General features: G+C 34.2%; 3 protein-coding genes across 3 annotated transcripts in view; all 3 read right to left on the bottom strand.

Annotated features, from left to right (window-relative positions):
* The window catches only part of Ggamma30A (guanine nucleotide-binding protein subunit gamma-e), a 45,541-nt gene extending 34,501 nt beyond the window's left edge, over positions 1-11,040 (bottom strand). Inside the window, exons 1-2 of the mRNA XM_068294188.1 lie at positions 10,767-11,040; positions 10,292-10,534 (exon numbers count right to left, since the gene is read on the bottom strand). The gene's annotated coding sequence lies outside the window, so the exon portion shown is untranslated. The remainder of the gene's footprint in view (positions 1-10,291; positions 10,535-10,766) is intronic.
* Positions 11,041-11,721: 681 nt separating this feature from the next.
* Positions 11,722-13,133, bottom strand: LOC137581131 (fibrinogen-like protein 1). The gene is made up of 3 exons (XM_068295308.1): positions 13,025-13,133; positions 12,137-12,969; positions 11,722-12,079 (listed from the first exon to the last, which is right to left on the bottom strand). Exons 1-3 carry the CDS (start codon positions 13,109-13,111, stop codon positions 11,938-11,940), a joined length of 1,062 nt encoding a protein of 353 aa, XP_068151409.1. The 5' UTR covers positions 13,112-13,133; the 3' UTR covers positions 11,722-11,937.
* Positions 13,134-14,655: 1,522 nt separating this feature from the next.
* On the bottom strand, positions 14,656-15,863 carry LOC137581188 (microfibril-associated glycoprotein 4-like). Its single transcript, XM_068295371.1, has 3 exons — positions 15,738-15,863; positions 14,858-15,672; positions 14,656-14,797 (listed from the first exon to the last, which is right to left on the bottom strand). Exons 1-3 carry the CDS (start codon positions 15,822-15,824, stop codon positions 14,665-14,667), a joined length of 1,035 nt encoding a protein of 344 aa, XP_068151472.1. The 5' UTR covers positions 15,825-15,863; the 3' UTR covers positions 14,656-14,664.
* Positions 15,864-17,921: the final 2,058 nt, after the last annotated feature.

Raw genomic sequence — 17,921 nt, 5'->3', positions numbered from 1 at the left:
AACTTTTCAGTTGCACAACATGTCGTATGAGCAATTTTGTGATGTCATATGGTTTACATCAAAAAATGTGGTACATAAACTTTGGAAAACAGTTTTTATAGACCCAAAAGATGATTTGGTTTCCAAATTCTCAAAAATAAATTTAATAATCATAAAATTTTACTCATTGGCAGATTTATATGTTATTTAGTTTTTCTTCACACTTGTTTTTCAAATGCATTATAAAGTCAAATATTAAACAATTTCTAAATATACTGAGTAATGTTAATAAAATTTGTTCACTTTGATAGAGTAACATTTGAATCAGTTGGTTCATGTGTTCGGTAAAACCAATATTTTTTTAATATTCAAACATTTACCTCAAAATGGAAATAACACAGTTATTAATTCTATAACTACTTTTGGACCCAATTGATATTTCATTAGGTAAAACTATATTGGGCTATCAAGGAGTTTAAGTCTAGGTGGTCGACCATTATTACCTCTATTAGGCTTTTGTTAAAACTCCCTAAAAATCCGTAACATTTTTAACTACTACATCTATTTCTCACCTGTAAGTTGATCTTACTGCAAAGGAAAGCTTTTTGAGCTTATTTGCTCAATCAATCTAATGCATTTGGGTAGCAATCTTACAAGGAAAACTTTCTTAAGAAGCTATCCAAGCAGGGTATTGCATATTCGACTACAATTCACAGCGAGTTTCTTTCAATAAGTTTTCACTTGTTGGTTCTTGCTGTTGGATTGAGCTTATTTGCTCAATTTTCTCCACCTAGATTCGGTTCCCCCTCTTTTGTGTATGTAAACTTTGCATTACATTTGCCATATCCACCTTCTCTCCTTCTGGATGGTGAGCATCAGCTTTGTTTTTAGCTTTGGAAAATATTTAGTTGAACTTTTTATTTAACGCATCAATGGCCACTTGGCCCCATAGTCGGTAGCCATTCTGTCAGTTGGTTCGATTGTCGATTGGAAAAGCCAAAAGGGGTTGGCCGCACTTTTATTTGTTATTGTTATAGTTGTTGTTGTTGTTGGTGTTGCCTGTTACTGCCACATGGCTCATAATTTTTCATTGCTATCTGAGTTGCTTTTTATGGTGGTTTTCTTTTACCCCACTTTCTCTCACCCTTTGCCTTTTCTTTTCCCTACTTTTTTTTTGGTTATATTTTTTACTTCTAGCTGCTTTTACTTCTGTTGCTTCTGTTCACCATGAAAAATTGATGCCGGTTTCGATTTGATTGGATTTGAAATGCTATCGAAGTATATTAAATTGCTTTGCCAATACAGAAATAGAGAGAGAGTGAGATAGAGAAGGGACAAACGTAAGGAGAAGAGGGCAGACCGTTGCATTCATGGGTTAATAGCTATCCGCTGACGTTTAAAATTCTCAGATTTTTCGTACATTCCCAGCTGGCGAAGGGCGAAGGGTTTAGCAATTGCATTTAAATTTACATTCCCGCTTAAAGCCTTTGAGCTAAATTGTTGCATACTTTTAGGTGATTAATATTCTTGCACAAGACAATTGATTGAATTTGTTGCTTCTGCTGAGTAATAAATTGAGGTGCAAAAAGGAATGGTGTGTGTTTGTGTGTCTATGAACATGCAAATTGTGTTTATGCAGGGAATTCCAATATCGATGAGAAATTGATGATGTGTTGGGGGCGTAACAGCAAGTGTATGTGTGTGTGTGTGTGTAAATGTGTACTTGGAATATTTTGTGACAAGGTGTCACAAGTTCAAGAAGGTGAAACAAATTGATTTTGATAAACGGGGTAAAATCCATTGAAGTGTAAAGGAAATGAGATAAATTGTAATAGAAATATGTAAGTATGTTTATACACTTGAAATAAAGGCTAAAACTAAATATACCCTAATCAAATTGAAATCGGAAGGTAAATATAACCTTAATAAGCATGACATAAGGAATTGAAATAATTTATTCCTGATCACTTTCTCGCTCAGTACTCAATTCAGTTTCTGCTTGCCCTAGGACTCTAGTAGACTTTTTTTTATTATCCTTCTCTGAATAACCGTAGACTGGGGTCCTGCTTTAACCTGATTCTTAAAACAGAAGGCACATCATAGAGAAAGTACTCAATGGTTTCTCTGAGTGTAGGACAGCACTTAACATATCTTGATTTAAGTCAATTGATGGAGGGGAATTCCAAATCAATTTGCATAGCAACATCAATGTTCATCGCTTCTGCCAAACAACAACAACAACAACTGCTGACAACAAGAGCTATTTGGAAAATCTCAACTAACTTTTTAGCAACTATTTGAGCGCCATTTATTCCCGACTAACCCCGACTAATTGAATTAAATGGCTTTTTTTTTCTGCCCGCGCGCTTTTTATAATTGAGTTTTAGACTCGTTCACCTATTGATCGCTCATTTAATTATTTGCCATGGCATTCAGCCGTAAATTGGAAGCTTTCTCTCACTTTGGCCCTCACCATTTTCCTCTCCGTCGGTCTTGGCCAAAAAATGCCAGACAAAGGCGCCAGTCGAACCCCTGCAAAGCTGTAAAAAAAAAATTCGGAAAAATAGAAGCAACCATTTGGATGATGCAACTCGGCATTTCTATGGATGCCTCGACTAGGTTTTCGTGGCATAGCTTGGCACCGCTTGGCCACCTTCATTCCCCTCCTCCTGTACAAGCACCCACCCACCGGTTCCGTCCACTTTGCAGTGCGTTGCGCTTTTGGTGTGCTCCAATTTTCCAATGCGTGGGTACAGAGAAGTGCAGATGAAAAGCCGAAGCTTGGCCAAGGGCCGAAAAGTGCCGTAAACTAAATTCAATTAGAATTTTCTCTCGTGTGTGTGTGTGTGTATGTGTTTTTTTCTCCGGTTCATTTTTCTTCTGTTGGCTCGTCCATTTGCTGTCACAATGGATTTGCATAGTCCAATGGTCGTGGAATTGCTTCCAAACATTTTCCAACATGTGTAAAAGAGAAAAATTGATTTGATTAAATGTTGCCGCAAGTGAATGACTGACTTTCCGGATCATGGAGTAGACGAGGCAGCGGTCCTAAACTGTCCAAATTGGGCGTGGCTGTCTGATGACTGCTTATGCAATGATTTCCATTTCAAGGGAACAGAATTTTTGTGCGTGACAATCAGTTTGATGATAATGAGAGGCAGAAGCCGAGCCATTTGTTAAGCAATTTGCCCCCAAATAGAAACCAAAAGATAGAAGAATATCAGCAATTTGATGTGGCACTTGTACGAGAACAAGAATTGAATAGAAGAACCAAATCAAATCAAGTCTGACAATAATAATTTGACTTCGATGTAAGTATTCCCCTCTATTCTAAATGTTAAAACAAATAGTCGATGGGTTTTTGAGAATATAATCATTATAAATAAGCAGAATTAGTTAGGTGGGAATCTCTCTAAATGATCTAGCTTGGTCCTAATGACTAGACCATGGCCGCAACAGCTTGGTCCTTATACTAAAATCATTGTTATACCATATTCAACGCTTTTTCCTGGATCACAATGTTAAGCATGAGCAATTAAAGCCACTTTTGGACTTCATTATCACAGAATAACTAGAATCTATGTTCATTTATTTTAAAGAAAATAAGTGTAATGGACAGAACTTGGCTTCAAATATCGAAAAAAATTTGAATCTGTTTTCATATTTCTTACAAGCAATAAAAAGCGAGATGGTTTACTGAAGCTAGCCTTAGCCTTGGGCAGGATTGGTCTCTTTGGTATCGAAACCTAAAAAGTTCTTTTGGATTGTATTACCATATCATTACCATTCAGCTAGAAAACTTTTTAACCAAAGACGTCATTACATTAATCTAAGAAAATCATTAAATTATTAGTGAAAGTCTAATCTGAATGCTGCATATTAAAAAATATTCTTTTTTACAACAAGTAAAATAAGAATTTTTAGCATAGATCTATAAACCCGTGCGGCGCTTTATTGTCAGCTAACAATGACTAGAACCTATTTATTAATGTATTACATTTTGGAATCTAATATTCTGGCACTTTCATTTTGGTACGTTCCATTAAAATTCTCATAACTTTCTATTTGTTCGAATGGTCATCCGCCTATTAAATAATTCATTATTATATATCTAATAGTTGGCTGGCAAAACAAAAAGTTACCATAAAATTGTGCTTTTAAGACTTGGTACTAAAATTTAATTTATCAAACTTCTGCTACGTTGCACACAGAATACACACACTTACACCCACACACACTCATGGACACAGGGGCGTAGATATGTATGTACACAAATAGAAAAGGACATTTAGCGGGAAAGCGACACCGCACGGAAACCGGAAGGAGAGAGCAAATTTCGTGCCTGCACTTCCGCTTAGAGGCACATTTGTGGATTGCGGAATAGTTGGGTATTCTGTGGGTGGCCCAGAAGATATCTATGCACTAAAATGTATACGGTATATATACACGTATGTATTTATATATGTATAGTAATGCAGGGACATGTTTTGTCTGTTATTTATAATGCGACAGGCCAACTAAAGTATTCAAGTTTATTAGGCAGCGAAATTTACGATGTGCCGTGCATCACAAATTTTACAATTGAGCAAGAGCAGAGCTTTCACTCCGACAGCAAATGTAATTTATAAAATGAACAAGTGTCCATATGTGTGTGTGTTTGTGTGTTTTGTTGTTACTGAATAGATAAAAATCATTTTGAAAATTCCACATGAGATTTTGAAAGCGGATAAGAACTAGCTAACTAATTAGTTTCCAATTTAAATTAATATCTGAATAATTATTCCCACATAGTGATTGATTAATTGGAAATTAAGATATTGAAGTTGACTTTTGATTAACTAAATTGATTTGATTAATTTAATTGGTAATTACTTATTGTAGTATGAAAGTTTTAAAATTGATTTCCGAACATCCTTATTGCTTGGGGTTTAGACAAGGATAAGTCAATGCTTATGTAAACTTAAGTAAAACAAATACTAAACTTTAAATGTGAACGAAGTGACAAATTCTTAACAACTTTTATGGCAATAAATTTCTTTTTCTTACATTCAAATTTTAACCAACTAAAATACGAAAAAAGCAAAGCATTAAAAAGAATTTTCAAAGAGTTTTCTACAAATTAACGTAGAAAGTCTATTAGTTAAAGGTTTAAACTAAGGATAAACTTAAAAATAAATAACTATCGATCTAAGTAGTCTACTCTCATAAATCCCTACAAAATTTTTCATTTTATTGGCATGAACAGGATTACACCATTTAGCCAATACATTTTGCAGGCTATATTATGTGCACTTTAATAAAATCTTGTCAGAAGAAAAGAAAAATGGAAAAAAGGAAAACTCATACATAATTTAATGGAATATTTTGCAAAGCTAGCAGATGGCCATTGGGCAGACTACCTTCTGGAAAATGCAGTGCTAGGTTGAAATCTCGTTTCTCCTGCTTATCGTCGCTCTGTCAGTGCAATGGAGAAAATGTGCAATTTTTTCCATATACATTTATATATATTTCCTTAGCATCAACAAATTATAATTGTAGAGGCTTCAGTTGGTTGAGTTTGGGATGGCAAGAAGAGGGAGGTGCAATTTTAGCGTGCGTTGGCGAATGTCATAAAAGGCTTTGGGCCCTACTCTGCTCTTCCAAATCCTCCCTGCCATTTATTCCTGCTGAATCGTTGTCGAGTGCTGGACAAGTTGACGTTTGCTGTGGGCGGGTGGGTTTACTTCTTGGTTGGAGCTGCTCGTTGAGAAAGTATGTTAATAAAAATTTTAATTTATCGCCAAGCATAAAAAAGTGGTAAAGTGCTGGACATGCGCCCCTTTCCTATGGCCCAGCAGAAGCTCCGCTAAGTATGCTATGAGTTTTTTTTCAAATATATATATTTTACGTCCTTTTTTTTTTTTTTTCTGTGTGCTTTCACACGCACAAAACGCGTTCCTTGAGAACTCAATGGCCTTCCCCCGTTTGCCATGCGGATGGTGTCAGCGACGCCCTTGTCCACATTGGACGCTGCTTACTTCTGTTTCCACCTCTTCCGCTTCTCTCGTCTCCATCTTTTTCCACTCCTTCTCTCACTACGCTCATCAATAATAGTTTCAAGTGTTTTTTGGCCAAGCCAAATAGAAATGCACGCCATGCTATGTGCCGGCTGCAGTAGCACCAAAGTTGAACCCTTGGCTTTCGCCTTTATCCTCCCGTTGTCACGCCCCTGTTAACCCCACGCCCCCGACCCCTGTGCACCATTCTGGTCCCTTAGTGGAGGCGTCCACTTCAAAGTTCGATTTTCTGTATTGAAAATTGGCGTGCATTAGTTTCAATCAATGGAAGGGGAATAAACGTTAGTAGATGAGGGAAACAGAGAGGGAGAGAGCGTATTTATGTATCTGTTTCTGAGTGAGTGTGCGTGTAAATGTATCTGTATAGGTTTTGTGACTGATACATACCCATTCACTTGGCTTTAATTAGTAGCAAAAGATACAAGTTTCAATAGCAAATGGTTTAACTAAGCTAATCAAATGGTTGACTTGAACTTAAAGCTATACTTGTTTGATATTCAGGAATATTTCTATCGTTTTGTTAACATAAATATCTTTAAACTTAAACAATGAATGCATAGATAAAGTTCCAATGTTAAAAATAAAGAGATGAATTGTGACTAGTAGAAATAAATGATGTTAAATTACGCTGACTTTTAGCCGGAGGACAACGACAAACTATGATAGAGATAAGATAATAGAATATCGGGATAAAAATTAGCAATGTTTTAATTTAACGCGTAATAATTCAAAAGAAATAGTTATTTATTGAACATAGAGCAAAAAATATCAATTTAAATGTGAAAAAGGAGTAAAAATTACATCGAATGAACCTTTAAATTGACTTTGAGATCGGTCGGTTCTCCCCAAACTACATAGGTATAATTTTTAGTATTCTTTGTATGCTAATTAAAAAGTCACTTAATCACTTAATCAATTATTGGCAGCCCAGCCCAAAATGGCTTAAACCAACCCATTTCTAAAGATCGTAAAACTATACAATTACTAGTCAAGTCACAACAAATTTTTAAAGTAAAAGAATAAAGTAACCTCCTTTTTTTAATCGATTCTATAATATTTGGTACTTATACCCAAAACAAATCTTTTAAATATGCGATGCAGAGTTATTGAAAGAAAAGCTAATTCTCTCAAACAATTCTTGGAATCTTGGAAGTATAGCATACTCTTTGGTTCAAATTTACCTCATTATGAAACTATATCCAAAGTGTAAAATATAATGCAATACAACATAGAAATAACTCTTTGATATTTTGTTAATTTCTTTTAAATCAGACCTAATATATTAATAGGTTAAAATAATAATATTTTTAGTACAATGTTTTGCTTATGTTATGCATTAAAATGTTGCAAATGAGGTCATTGAATATAATAAACGTTCATTTTTTACGAAATTCCTGACATAATGGACGAAAACTAACTACAGGGCCGTGATCAGCACACCAAATTACTATAGGAGACCTTAAAAATGTGTTATTTTCTCATACCTTTAGAATAGAATCTTTGCCAATTCTTTAGATATTTAAATCAACTACAAATGACTTATCCTGTCTGATCGCATTAAACACATCACATTTCACAATATTTAAATTTCACTTGTTAAATTCGAATGAATATTTATGTAAATACATACATACAAAATGTATGATACTGATAGCCTCACCAAATCCCCCCAATCTCATCTAAAATGCCATCAATTATTATGCATTGCAGCAATAAAAATGAAATTCAAACAATTTAATAAAAAATCACGAGCATTTAATTAAAAATTAAATGAAATATAGACGTTTAATTCCATTTGGCCTATTTAAACAAAGACAATGGAATATGGACATGGGAAAAAAATATGAAATTGGCAAGCCAGGTAATACCCATCTTCCACCCAAAGGACCTGGCCATGCCATTGCGTAAAATCTGTCAAATGGCACGTAGGGGAAGCTTTGCAAATATTTTGCGTAATAATTGAAGCGCGACAAATGCGAATTGTGAATGCAAATTCAATCATCACTTGGCTAAAAGCACACACACACAAACACACGCACGCAAATGTTCAATCAATTTCCAATGCAAATATATAAAAAACAAAAAATTTACTAGACTCGGAGAGGGAGACAAAAACCAAATAACGAAATCATTTTTAATTAAACAGAAAAAATTAAAAATAACAAAAAAAAAAAAAAAACATAATTGCTTGAATGGGCGTGGCCGCAAATGGATGGGCGGTAAATGACAGTAAATTGCACTTGCGGTCAAAATGCTTGGACATTAACCGCAGATGCGGATATTGAACTCGATTCTAGGCCAGAATAAATTTCTGTCTGAGTAAATGACAATTTCATTATTGCTGCTTGATCCAACCATTCATGCAACCAGGTCTGGGCGGTGGTTGTGGGTGAAGGGCTTAAAAATAACGTATTAAGTGGACAAAAGCCCAGTCGCCACGCAGCTTCATGTTAATATTTTCAATATCAACGAATTACAATGGGATATTGAAAATTGAAAAGTGCCATTAAATGCGCTTTCGCATAAAGGAAAATGCGAACGACCCGTGAGAGACAAAAACCGCAGTGAAGTTCTTAACACTGAAATCTACTTACTTGTACTTACGATACTTACAAATTGTAAATAAAAATGCCAATTTTAATAGTTAAATAAAAATGCCAGTGCATTAAAACAGTTTGCCGACTTGTAGATACCCTACAACAAAAATGGAAGCTATCGATATCCTGTTAGTTGTGTGTAGAAGTAGATCTTATTAACCCAAAGAGGAACTTTGTTAATTAATATTTTGCTCTTTACTGTCTTAATTAAGTTTGGGCTGGTTAGATATACCCTTTTTTCAGCTGTGACTTTAGGGTATTAATCCATTTCGTTGGTCTCACTTAGCAGTCTTCAAATGGTGTTTCAGTATTACAATCTTCCAACTAAAATTTAAAGGATCATATAAACTGCTGAAACAACCGTGTGGAATTCAATTTTGATGAACCCTGTTTACACGGTGTCAAAGTCTTCTTTAAGCCTATAAATTTGTACCTAAAAAGCTGTGCCGAAGTTTTTTTTTGAACAATTTACTAAAACAATTTGACTAAGCGTATTTCTCACTTGTTCATTCAGTGACTCACACTAACTCGGTGACTAAGTTAGCTAATGACCCATTTGTTTATTGACTTACCAGTTCAGTTTTTCTCACACAATGCAAACATGATTATCGGAAATTTTTGTTTAAAATAAAATATAGATAAGTACATGAACCGACCGCTTTTTCATGTGTCTATCTAACAATTCTTCATTGATAACAAGCTGACTAATTGATTTCCGAATTCTATAACAATTGTATTTTCAATTTGGGCTCGTAAGCTCTATCTCTAGTCGAAGATATCTTAATCGTTGTTACTTTTGACTCCTGATAATACATCCTTTTCACAAGAAATTAAGAACCAATAAATTAAGTACAGATTGAAAACATTAGCGAGTCAATGGAACAAATGAATCACTGAGTCAGTTAGTCATCGAGTCGAGTGAATCAAGTGATTAAATTTTTTGTTTATACTTTTACATTTACATTTATGTAGCTGATACTGAACTAAAAGATTAGGTAAATTCCTAAAACTCGGTTGAAAAAATATATGTTGATATTGATAACTGGAACCTACATCCTAATACTAGCAACCCTTGGAAATAACTTTTTAAAAAGTCCTATTATAATGTATATTAAGATAAACTATATAATTAATTAGGGTATCATTAGTCATATGTTTGTAATGCAGTGAAGGAAACGTTTCGGACTTTATATACTTTATCTTTATATCTTGGTCACCGTGAGAAAACGATTCGATATAGCTCAAGTCTTAACCATAGGACTTCAATTAGAATGTCATTGGAATTAAATTTGATATTTAAGCTCTTTATTACCTAATTGGGATCTAGTTCAGCAATACTTCGAAAAGGGGCACTATAAAATATTTGTATATCGCTGCCTATCTTCTTGAGCTAAATAATGCTAAGTAATTAATAAGAAAATGTGAATTTTGTGAACTTTAACATTTCATTTTACTTAAAAAAAATTAATCCAAACAATATAATATACATATTATAATTATGTATTATTTGATTAGCTGAGACTGAACTATCACATCTTACTAACTAAAATTTTGTAGTTAAGAAAAAGAAAAACCCAATTACAGTTTTAACAACATTCCATCTCGCCAGATACAATAAGGATAACATTGTTTGTGTTGCTTAATCTAACTATAACTTACCAGACAGAAAATTTATGAAATTTTGTTGTCCTCCTTTCGCTAAGAGCAAAATGGACAAACCGTCTGTCAATTAACCGAAAACCGAAGAACGTTTTTATTTTTATATTTTTTGCGTTGTTTCCTTTCTTTTTTGTTGCCTGTTTCAATTTATCGAGAAGCGCGCGCGCCCGCCAAAATGTATGCAATGCGGCACAAACTATGAATGTCTTCTGGGTCTTCGGTTTGGCTCTGGGTTGAATGGATCTGGTAATGTGATTAGTTTGACTTGTCGTCTATATCGATGGTTCTTCGTGGTATATGTGTGTGGGTGGGTGTGTGTGTGTGTGTTTGAGTAAATTTTAATTTAATTATGTCGTCGTTGCTTCTTGCCTGTTTCTCAACGAAAAAACGGCTCAAAGCGGACACAACGAGAGGCAACTAAAGACACGCACTAATAAACAAAGGCCAAACACAATAAACAGAAAAGCAAACTAACCGACAGACCGACGGATGACGACAATGACGACAACAACCTCGACGATGACGATACGAAAAACTAAGCGAGAGCGAATATGAGTATGAGTATGAATGTGAGTGTTGTTGAATGGTTAGTTGGGTGGTGGTGGGTGTGGATGTGTGCGAACGAGCGATGCAAAGAAACGGAACGAAAAGTCCGCTCTTTTTTAACAATTTGCGTCTGGTTCTTCTGTGTCCCTCGAATCCGACTTATGGACTGCTGGAATAAATGCAACTGTTGTCGCTGCTTGCTATGAGCGACTGGCATTGCCGTATTGCATACGCCGGGGCGCAAAGGACATGCCAGTCGTGGAACGACTTGGAATCGAAATCCATGTTGCATGAGTGAAACTTTGAGTGCATTTGCTGCACAATTTGAGTGAAACGAAACGAACTGAAAAGGAACAACTAGCTCACCTGTGCAAGAACCTCAAAAAAAAGCCAATGGGTCAGTCGAAATTTAATTGGAACTACTTTAGTAGACCAACAATTCAATACTTTCGGCTCATTAGTGTGAAGAGGGTAGTTTCATTTTTGGTTGTACTTTTGATAAAGGGATGAAATCATATTAAAAAGCCATAAAATTGTAATGATTACTTGGGGTAGTAAGCGACCAAATTCATAAAAAAAAACCAGAAACAATAAGTTATAAATTATGTTTTCACTACTGTTTCTGCTCTATGCTGTATACAGTGGAACTTCCCTTTGATGGAGTGATACTTTATCACAATAAAAATAAACTTTATAATATCACATCTATGATTATGTTTATATCAAGTTATTAAGCGCTTTAACTTTATAGAATCGCTGATATTCGTTCCATTATGTAAACATCCACTTAAGTGTAACAAAGTTTATCATAACCATGTTTTACTGTAACTATATATGGGGCAAAAATAAAACAGAAGAAAAGAGAAGACTCGATCCATTCAATGTCCCTTTGTACATACGTATGTGAGATAACATTTTTAATCAGTATTCGAGATAAATGTATCATAAAGTATTTAGAAAATTAATTATGGGTCCACAACGTATTTAAATTGGCAATTACTTTCATGTACTTAAAAAATGTTACTCCAAAATTTAACAAATTTTTCATTGAATTGAGTGTTATTAAATTTTTTCTTTTCTGGACTTCAAATAATTAAAACTTAATTCCCTTCCTGTGACGGCCTAATCATCATTTGGGCGAACGTTAGGGATATTGTATAGTTCCATTCGCTCCAAGTTCCCCACGCAATGCCATTATGGTTTGAAGAAATACCATCTTTATCATACTTTCCATTCAAACGACTGCAAATGGAAAATGAATTAATTATCTGTATATTTCAGAAAGCAATATTCATTTACCTGTAGGCACAGTCTTCATACCACCATCCACCCGCTTCCTCGGCAGCACAATTACTGTCGCTAGACACATCGTTATCCTTGTCTTTGGTTGTAAACATATGGCCCACATGATCTGTGAGTGAATCGCCAGCTGTTCCTGTATATTTTCCAAGCGATTTAAGTCTATAGTTGTCCTTCTCACCAGCTACGACCAAATTATCATAGCGAGCATATTTTGTTTCTCCTGTAAGATCTCTCAGCTGGATATACAACTCATGAGGCTGGGATAGAGTAAGCAAATGCAGTTTCTCAAGTCCAATGAAATAGTTTCCTTGCATGTCACCGAATCCATTTTTATAGTCAATCCAATCCCGATTAAAACTAACTTCTCCATCAATGCGTCTTTGAATCACTGTCCAACCGGATAATGGCGAAGTATAGGGCACTTCAAACGATGCGTGACCTGCAATTTGCAATCGTCGGATTCCATCGACAGAGATGGGGGAGATCTCCTCTTGCTGCTTACATTTCTTCAGTTCCAAGTCTTTATCTTCAATAATCACCGTGTACTTAATGATTTGTGCACTTAAGCTCATAATTTGTTCTTCCTTGGCGTCGAGTAAAGTCTTTTGGGCTTCAAGTTTCTCATCCTTTGCCTTAAGTTGTTGTTTGAGTTCTGCAGTATTTTCATTGAGTAATGCATCCTTAGCTTTCAGTTGATTCTCCCGATCCTCCACCACTTTCTCTAGATTATTGATCCTTTTCCTCAGTTCGTCACTGTCCTCCACTTTAGTAAAATAATTTATCATGGGCTTAACAATTCGGAAGCAATTTATTTCCCACTGATAATTGTCCTAGAATGAGGATTTAATGTAATCCCCTATAATTACCCGAATCGCTCATACTCACCTTACTTTCAAGATCAATTGAAATCAAAGTTGCAGTTGTCCATCGGAAAAGTATACAGAGTAAAACGGAGGCAAACAGAACTTTCATCGTTCAGTTTTTCTATTGACTATTCAAATTGAATTAAAATTGACTAGTTCAATTCGAAAGGCTTTTATAGCACATTTCAATCATCGAATTAAGAAATTTATTTGTTAGAAATATTACTCATGTGGGTGAAGGGCCACTTCATGATCAGCTTAACCTTGAGCAAGTGTTATCAGTTTTTCTCAGAAATTAATAAATTGAATCTACAATTGTATATGCTTATAATATATCACAATGTGCCACTAGGGCAGCAAAGTGTTATATTGTCCCATAGGCTACACAGAGTTCTCTACTGTTTTTCGGGTATTTCGGCTTGCCTTCGTTTTACGCCACTTACGAATTTTCCTTAAGCTCCGAAGAAATAAATAAATTTTTTCATCGATTGAGCCATTTGTTAAATTTGGATAAAATTTAGTTCGATTTCATCGTGTTATGTTTTTGCGACCCTTCTCAGAGTATTCCCACTCTTGTCCCCACTGTCGGATCTACCCTGATGTAAACAGGCAACTTAACTTAAAATGCAATATATAGGCGAGATTACAGAATTACGTATTGTCTCTGTTGCCTATAAATATTTAAAAAGCCATATACATATATGCCAATTTACAGCTACATTGCTATCAGTAAAATTTCTCTGGAATCTTATTTACAAAAAAAAAAAAAAATTAATACAAAAACTCGTCTGATTCTTCATCTTGTCTTTGCATTGTGTTTCTAGACTTCTTTGTCAAAGAAAGTACAAAACTTTCCCCTAGACTAATCAACATAATTGCATGTATTTGCCGTAAGTCAATAATGATATTTAAACGCTTTTTATGAGCAATCTCTAATAGTTTAAATTTTAAAAATGACAGACATGTCATATATACATTATTCAATATAGTTAGAAATGTTAAGTCACAAATCAAAACATCTTCTTTTGGCTTCTCCGCCAGAATAAAGGGAAGGAGACAAAATCTGGGGGAGCGAAAGTAATGTATTGAAAATTCATTACTATTATGATTGAGAACTCGCCAAAAACTTATAAGACTTCATAATTAGAAGTAGTCAAAGAAGTAACTTTTACGAACTTTTATACAATGATTTAAGCGTACAAACATTTCATTACCTAATTCATGGTGGGATATGGAATCGTCTTTAATTTTGAGAGGACTTTTTCCAAGCACTTGAAATAACTTTCCAACCAGTCATTATTGACGTTTGCGTATTAGGTATCTTCCTTTATCTCAAAGTTTATTAGTTCTTTGGCTATTTTTTTATTAATGAACTTGCCAACTAAAATAAATGCAATGAAATTGGGAAAAATATAAATTCTATTCATTTCATTGATCAATTTTATTTAACTTCCTTCACTTTTTATCTAAATTCTATATTTCTAATTAGGTAAAAATTTAAAGCTTACAGGATTAGCATTTTTAATGAAGTAACATTTTTAATTTTGAAACATAAATGATTTATTCAAGAATTTTCATATTATGACACATGAATGTGTGAAGGAGTATATATAATATAAATTAGATAGATATTTAGTTAGTGTTAACAAAAAGTTTTTCGATTCAAAGTGTTGGCCGTATCATCATTTGAGAGACTGTCAATGATATTGAATAGTCCCATTTTGCAAAACTACCCCAGGAAATTCCACAATGATCAGAGGCGATACCATCTTCTTGATATTTACCATTTAAATGGCTGCAATTAAAAAAAATAAATTAACTTCATATCGAATACATGTTATTTTTAAGAATTTACCTAAAGCCGCATCCATCTAGATACCACCAACCGCCTCGACCAGCATCAGCGCAATTTCTGATGTGTATTTTATGATCGCGATCGCGAGTTGAAAACATATAGCCAACATGCTTATCCAATGAATCGCCGGCATTTCCCGTATATTCACCTATTGATATTAGTTTATAGTTTTCCTTATCGCTAGCCACATTGAAATTGTCATAGCGAGCATATTTGTTTTTTCCATTGGCATCTTGTAGTTGGATATATAATTCATGAGGTCGAGACTGAGTGAGCAAATGCAGCTTTTCGAGGCCAAGAAAGAAGTCTCCTCTGATGTCACCGAAACCATTCTTATAGTCATCCCAATCGCGATCAAAACTCACACTTCCATCAACACGCCGTTGAATCACAATCCAGTCCGAAGAATGCGAAACGTATGACACTTCGAAAGGGGGTAAATTTGGAATTTTCTTCTTCTGGATGCCATCGTAATAGAGGCCCGAGACGGTGCGATTCCCCTGTTGCTCCTTGCACTGGTTTAACTGTTGATCTCTCTCTTTTATAGCCAACGAATCTTTATTGCCTTGGACCATTAGATTCTTAATTTGCTCATCCTTTGCCTTGATAAGGTCATCCTTGTCTTTTACTTGAATTTCCCGCTCATTGAGTTTTATTTTAAAGTTTTCCACCTGCTTTTCTAAGTCATTGATTTTCTCCTTCATTTCATCATGAGCATCAATTTGTTCTTTTATTATGGTTAAATGATTAATCATGGGTCTCACAACTCCCAAACAATAACTATCGCACTGATCCTTGCTCCAGACGAGTTCATCCTGAAAAATGAATTCGATAATTTGTAGTTTGATTGATTGATTAAAATGACATTGTTTGTACTCACTGCATTTCGAGCTTGAATATCCAAAGAGTCGACTGTTACTTTTTGAAAAACTATGTAAAATGTAAGTATAGTCAGGCTGGCCTTCATTCTCAACTTTGCTCTTCAACTGCCTTAAGTAAAATAAAAGCAAAATATTCCAATTACTTTAGATTATTGTAGTCTGAGCAGAGCTTTATACATGGGGTGGACTCACGATATTGTCGGGGCTCTCCCTCCTAAAGACAGTTCTTTAAGTTGTCAGAACAACAAAGTTAAAGCGATTAGGAGAAAATTTTGCATCTACTATAAACCATCAATGCCTGGGCGCCACACATGTAAATCCCTCCCTGTTAATGAGTTATCAAGAGACTTGAAATTCCTCAGTGATAAACTTACATATGTATGTATGTATATATGTTTTGCATATTGTATCTTTAGTATTATGTCAGCATTTAATAAATTGTGAAATATGTTTGTGAATTACGAAGATCATTTGAAATCACGTACTCTCTCTCTCCCATACTATTATTGTCTATCGCTCTACTTTCTTTATTAGAACAGATAATAGATATACATCAATCTCGTTTACTGCATTTTAACCATCTACCAATTTACTATTAAATTAACTAACCACGCTTCAAAGTATATAAGGATGTCATTCAAATATGTAGCTTTTGATAGGTGTAAAAAGGAATTGTGATCTCGAGAAAAAGGAAACAAGCATGTGGGGAAAAAGAGAACGCCTCTCCTTCCTATCCTGTTCTTATCAAAGAAACATAAAAAAATTCTTGAATCTAATAGCCTTTAGCCAGTTAATGAATATTATATGTATATACGAGAGAGCTGCAGGAATGCATTCAAATCTTAAAATTTGAAACAGAACTAGCCTAATATATATAAGGTAAATAGAAATACTGTTTATTTGTTCAATGCTCAATTAGTTGGCATTTCTGATAGGAAAAGTAATAGGCAGACACTCTTCAAATGAAACATTCAAATCAACTGACTTATCTAGCTATATTTCAAAGTTTGAATTTGAGTCCCTCTGGTTTAGTTAACTGAAATTAACTCAATTTTTGAATACAAAGAGTCAGAAATGTTTAGCTTTTTATACTTCAATCTAGTTAGAAGTGCTCTTGAATGATTCTTTTATTGGGTTGTACTGATATCTCTGTTTCAATATTCCAAAAAATTTATTCAAATGAGTATTTTCGTATTCGTGGAGCCCTTTAATCCATGCAGACTTACATACATTCAAGTAGATTTAGCTTAAATGACTGGACAGTCATGGACATGACAATATTAAATGAAATGTCCAAGCAGAAACCCTTTAAATGACTTATCATCTCGTTCTTAGTCATACATTTCATTTCATTTCTTAATTAGGAAGATATTTTCGTGCTGCAATAGTTTCAAATTCAATTGCATGGTGTCACTGTGACTTTCATGTATAAAATTTATTATGATGTAGTGTTGATTTAATATACGTTAAAATTGCATTAAAATTGGGAGTGAAATATGCAATTCTTATTTCATATGCAAAACTGTTTGTCTGATGATTGCATTACAATTTAATTCAATTTATTTCTCTAGAACAATTCCAAGTGTGTGAGGCTTAAAGAGCGTTCACATAGTTCTACCTTAAAGTGGGTTAATTCAAAAATGTATTTATTTACAACAATTGCGCTACAATAAGTTTAACTTTTGGAGGTAATTTGAAATCTTCAAATAGAGTCATTTTTAAAACAACTTTTAAAAATCATCTTGAGATTGATTCTGAAAAATTTGACTATTTAGAATGACTGTTCTTGCTTCATTCGATTCCTTTTCATGGATCATTTGCATCGAGATGGTGATAAATATTTTCTAGCCTTACTCTAGTAATGTAATTAGATGTAATTATGTAAAAAGATTTGATAGAACTGCAAAGTTCTAGCCTTCTTCTTGGCCCAGAGTGAAAGAAAGAAAAGGAATATTCCTAAACAATACAAACACATTTTTTGGTTTAGTAATTTTTGAGTTGAAATTGAAAATTATTTAGTGTTAATTATAGATTCTGAAACGGCTTATTAAAACCTTATTTGGAATTCCCTATGTAAAATGTATTCTAATCAAAAGTATTTAGTTTAAAAGGCGGAACGAAGTCGATCGCATCAGAATGCTTGGTTTAATTGCAAATTATGTGGTAATTAGCTTCATTTACCT

This window comes from Drosophila tropicalis, unplaced genomic scaffold, assembly GCF_018151085.1.
Source record: "Drosophila tropicalis isolate 14030-0801.00 unplaced genomic scaffold, ASM1815108v1 contig_845, whole genome shotgun sequence".
Lineage (NCBI taxonomy): Eukaryota > Metazoa > Arthropoda > Insecta > Diptera > Drosophilidae > Drosophila > Drosophila tropicalis.
The sequence above is the reverse complement of the archived record's forward strand: the minus strand, read 5'-3'. Positions and strand labels throughout refer to the sequence as shown.

Bases quoted from the DNA above. Each gene is read 5' to 3' on its own strand.
- LOC137581131 (XM_068295308.1), bottom strand. From the start codon at position 13,111: ATGAAAGTTCTGTTTGCCTCCGTTTTACTCTGTATACTTTTCCGATGG. The intron at 12,970-13,024 runs GTGAGTATGAGC...TCCTCATTCTAG, and splicing joins CAATTGATCTTGAAAGTAAG to GACAATTATCAGTGGGAAAT. The intron at 12,080-12,136 runs GTAAATGAATAT...TTCCATTTGCAG, and splicing joins TATGAAGACTGTGCCTACAG to TCGTTTGAATGGAAAGTATG.
- LOC137581188 (XM_068295371.1), bottom strand. From the start codon at position 15,824: ATGAAGGCCAGCCTGACTATACTTACATTTTACATAGTTTTTCAAAAA. The intron at 15,673-15,737 runs GTGAGTACAAAC...TTCATTTTTCAG, and splicing joins ATATTCAAGCTCGAAATGCA to GATGAACTCGTCTGGAGCAA. The intron at 14,798-14,857 runs GTAAATTCTTAA...TTTTAATTGCAG, and splicing joins CTAGATGGATGCGGCTTTAG to CCATTTAAATGGTAAATATC.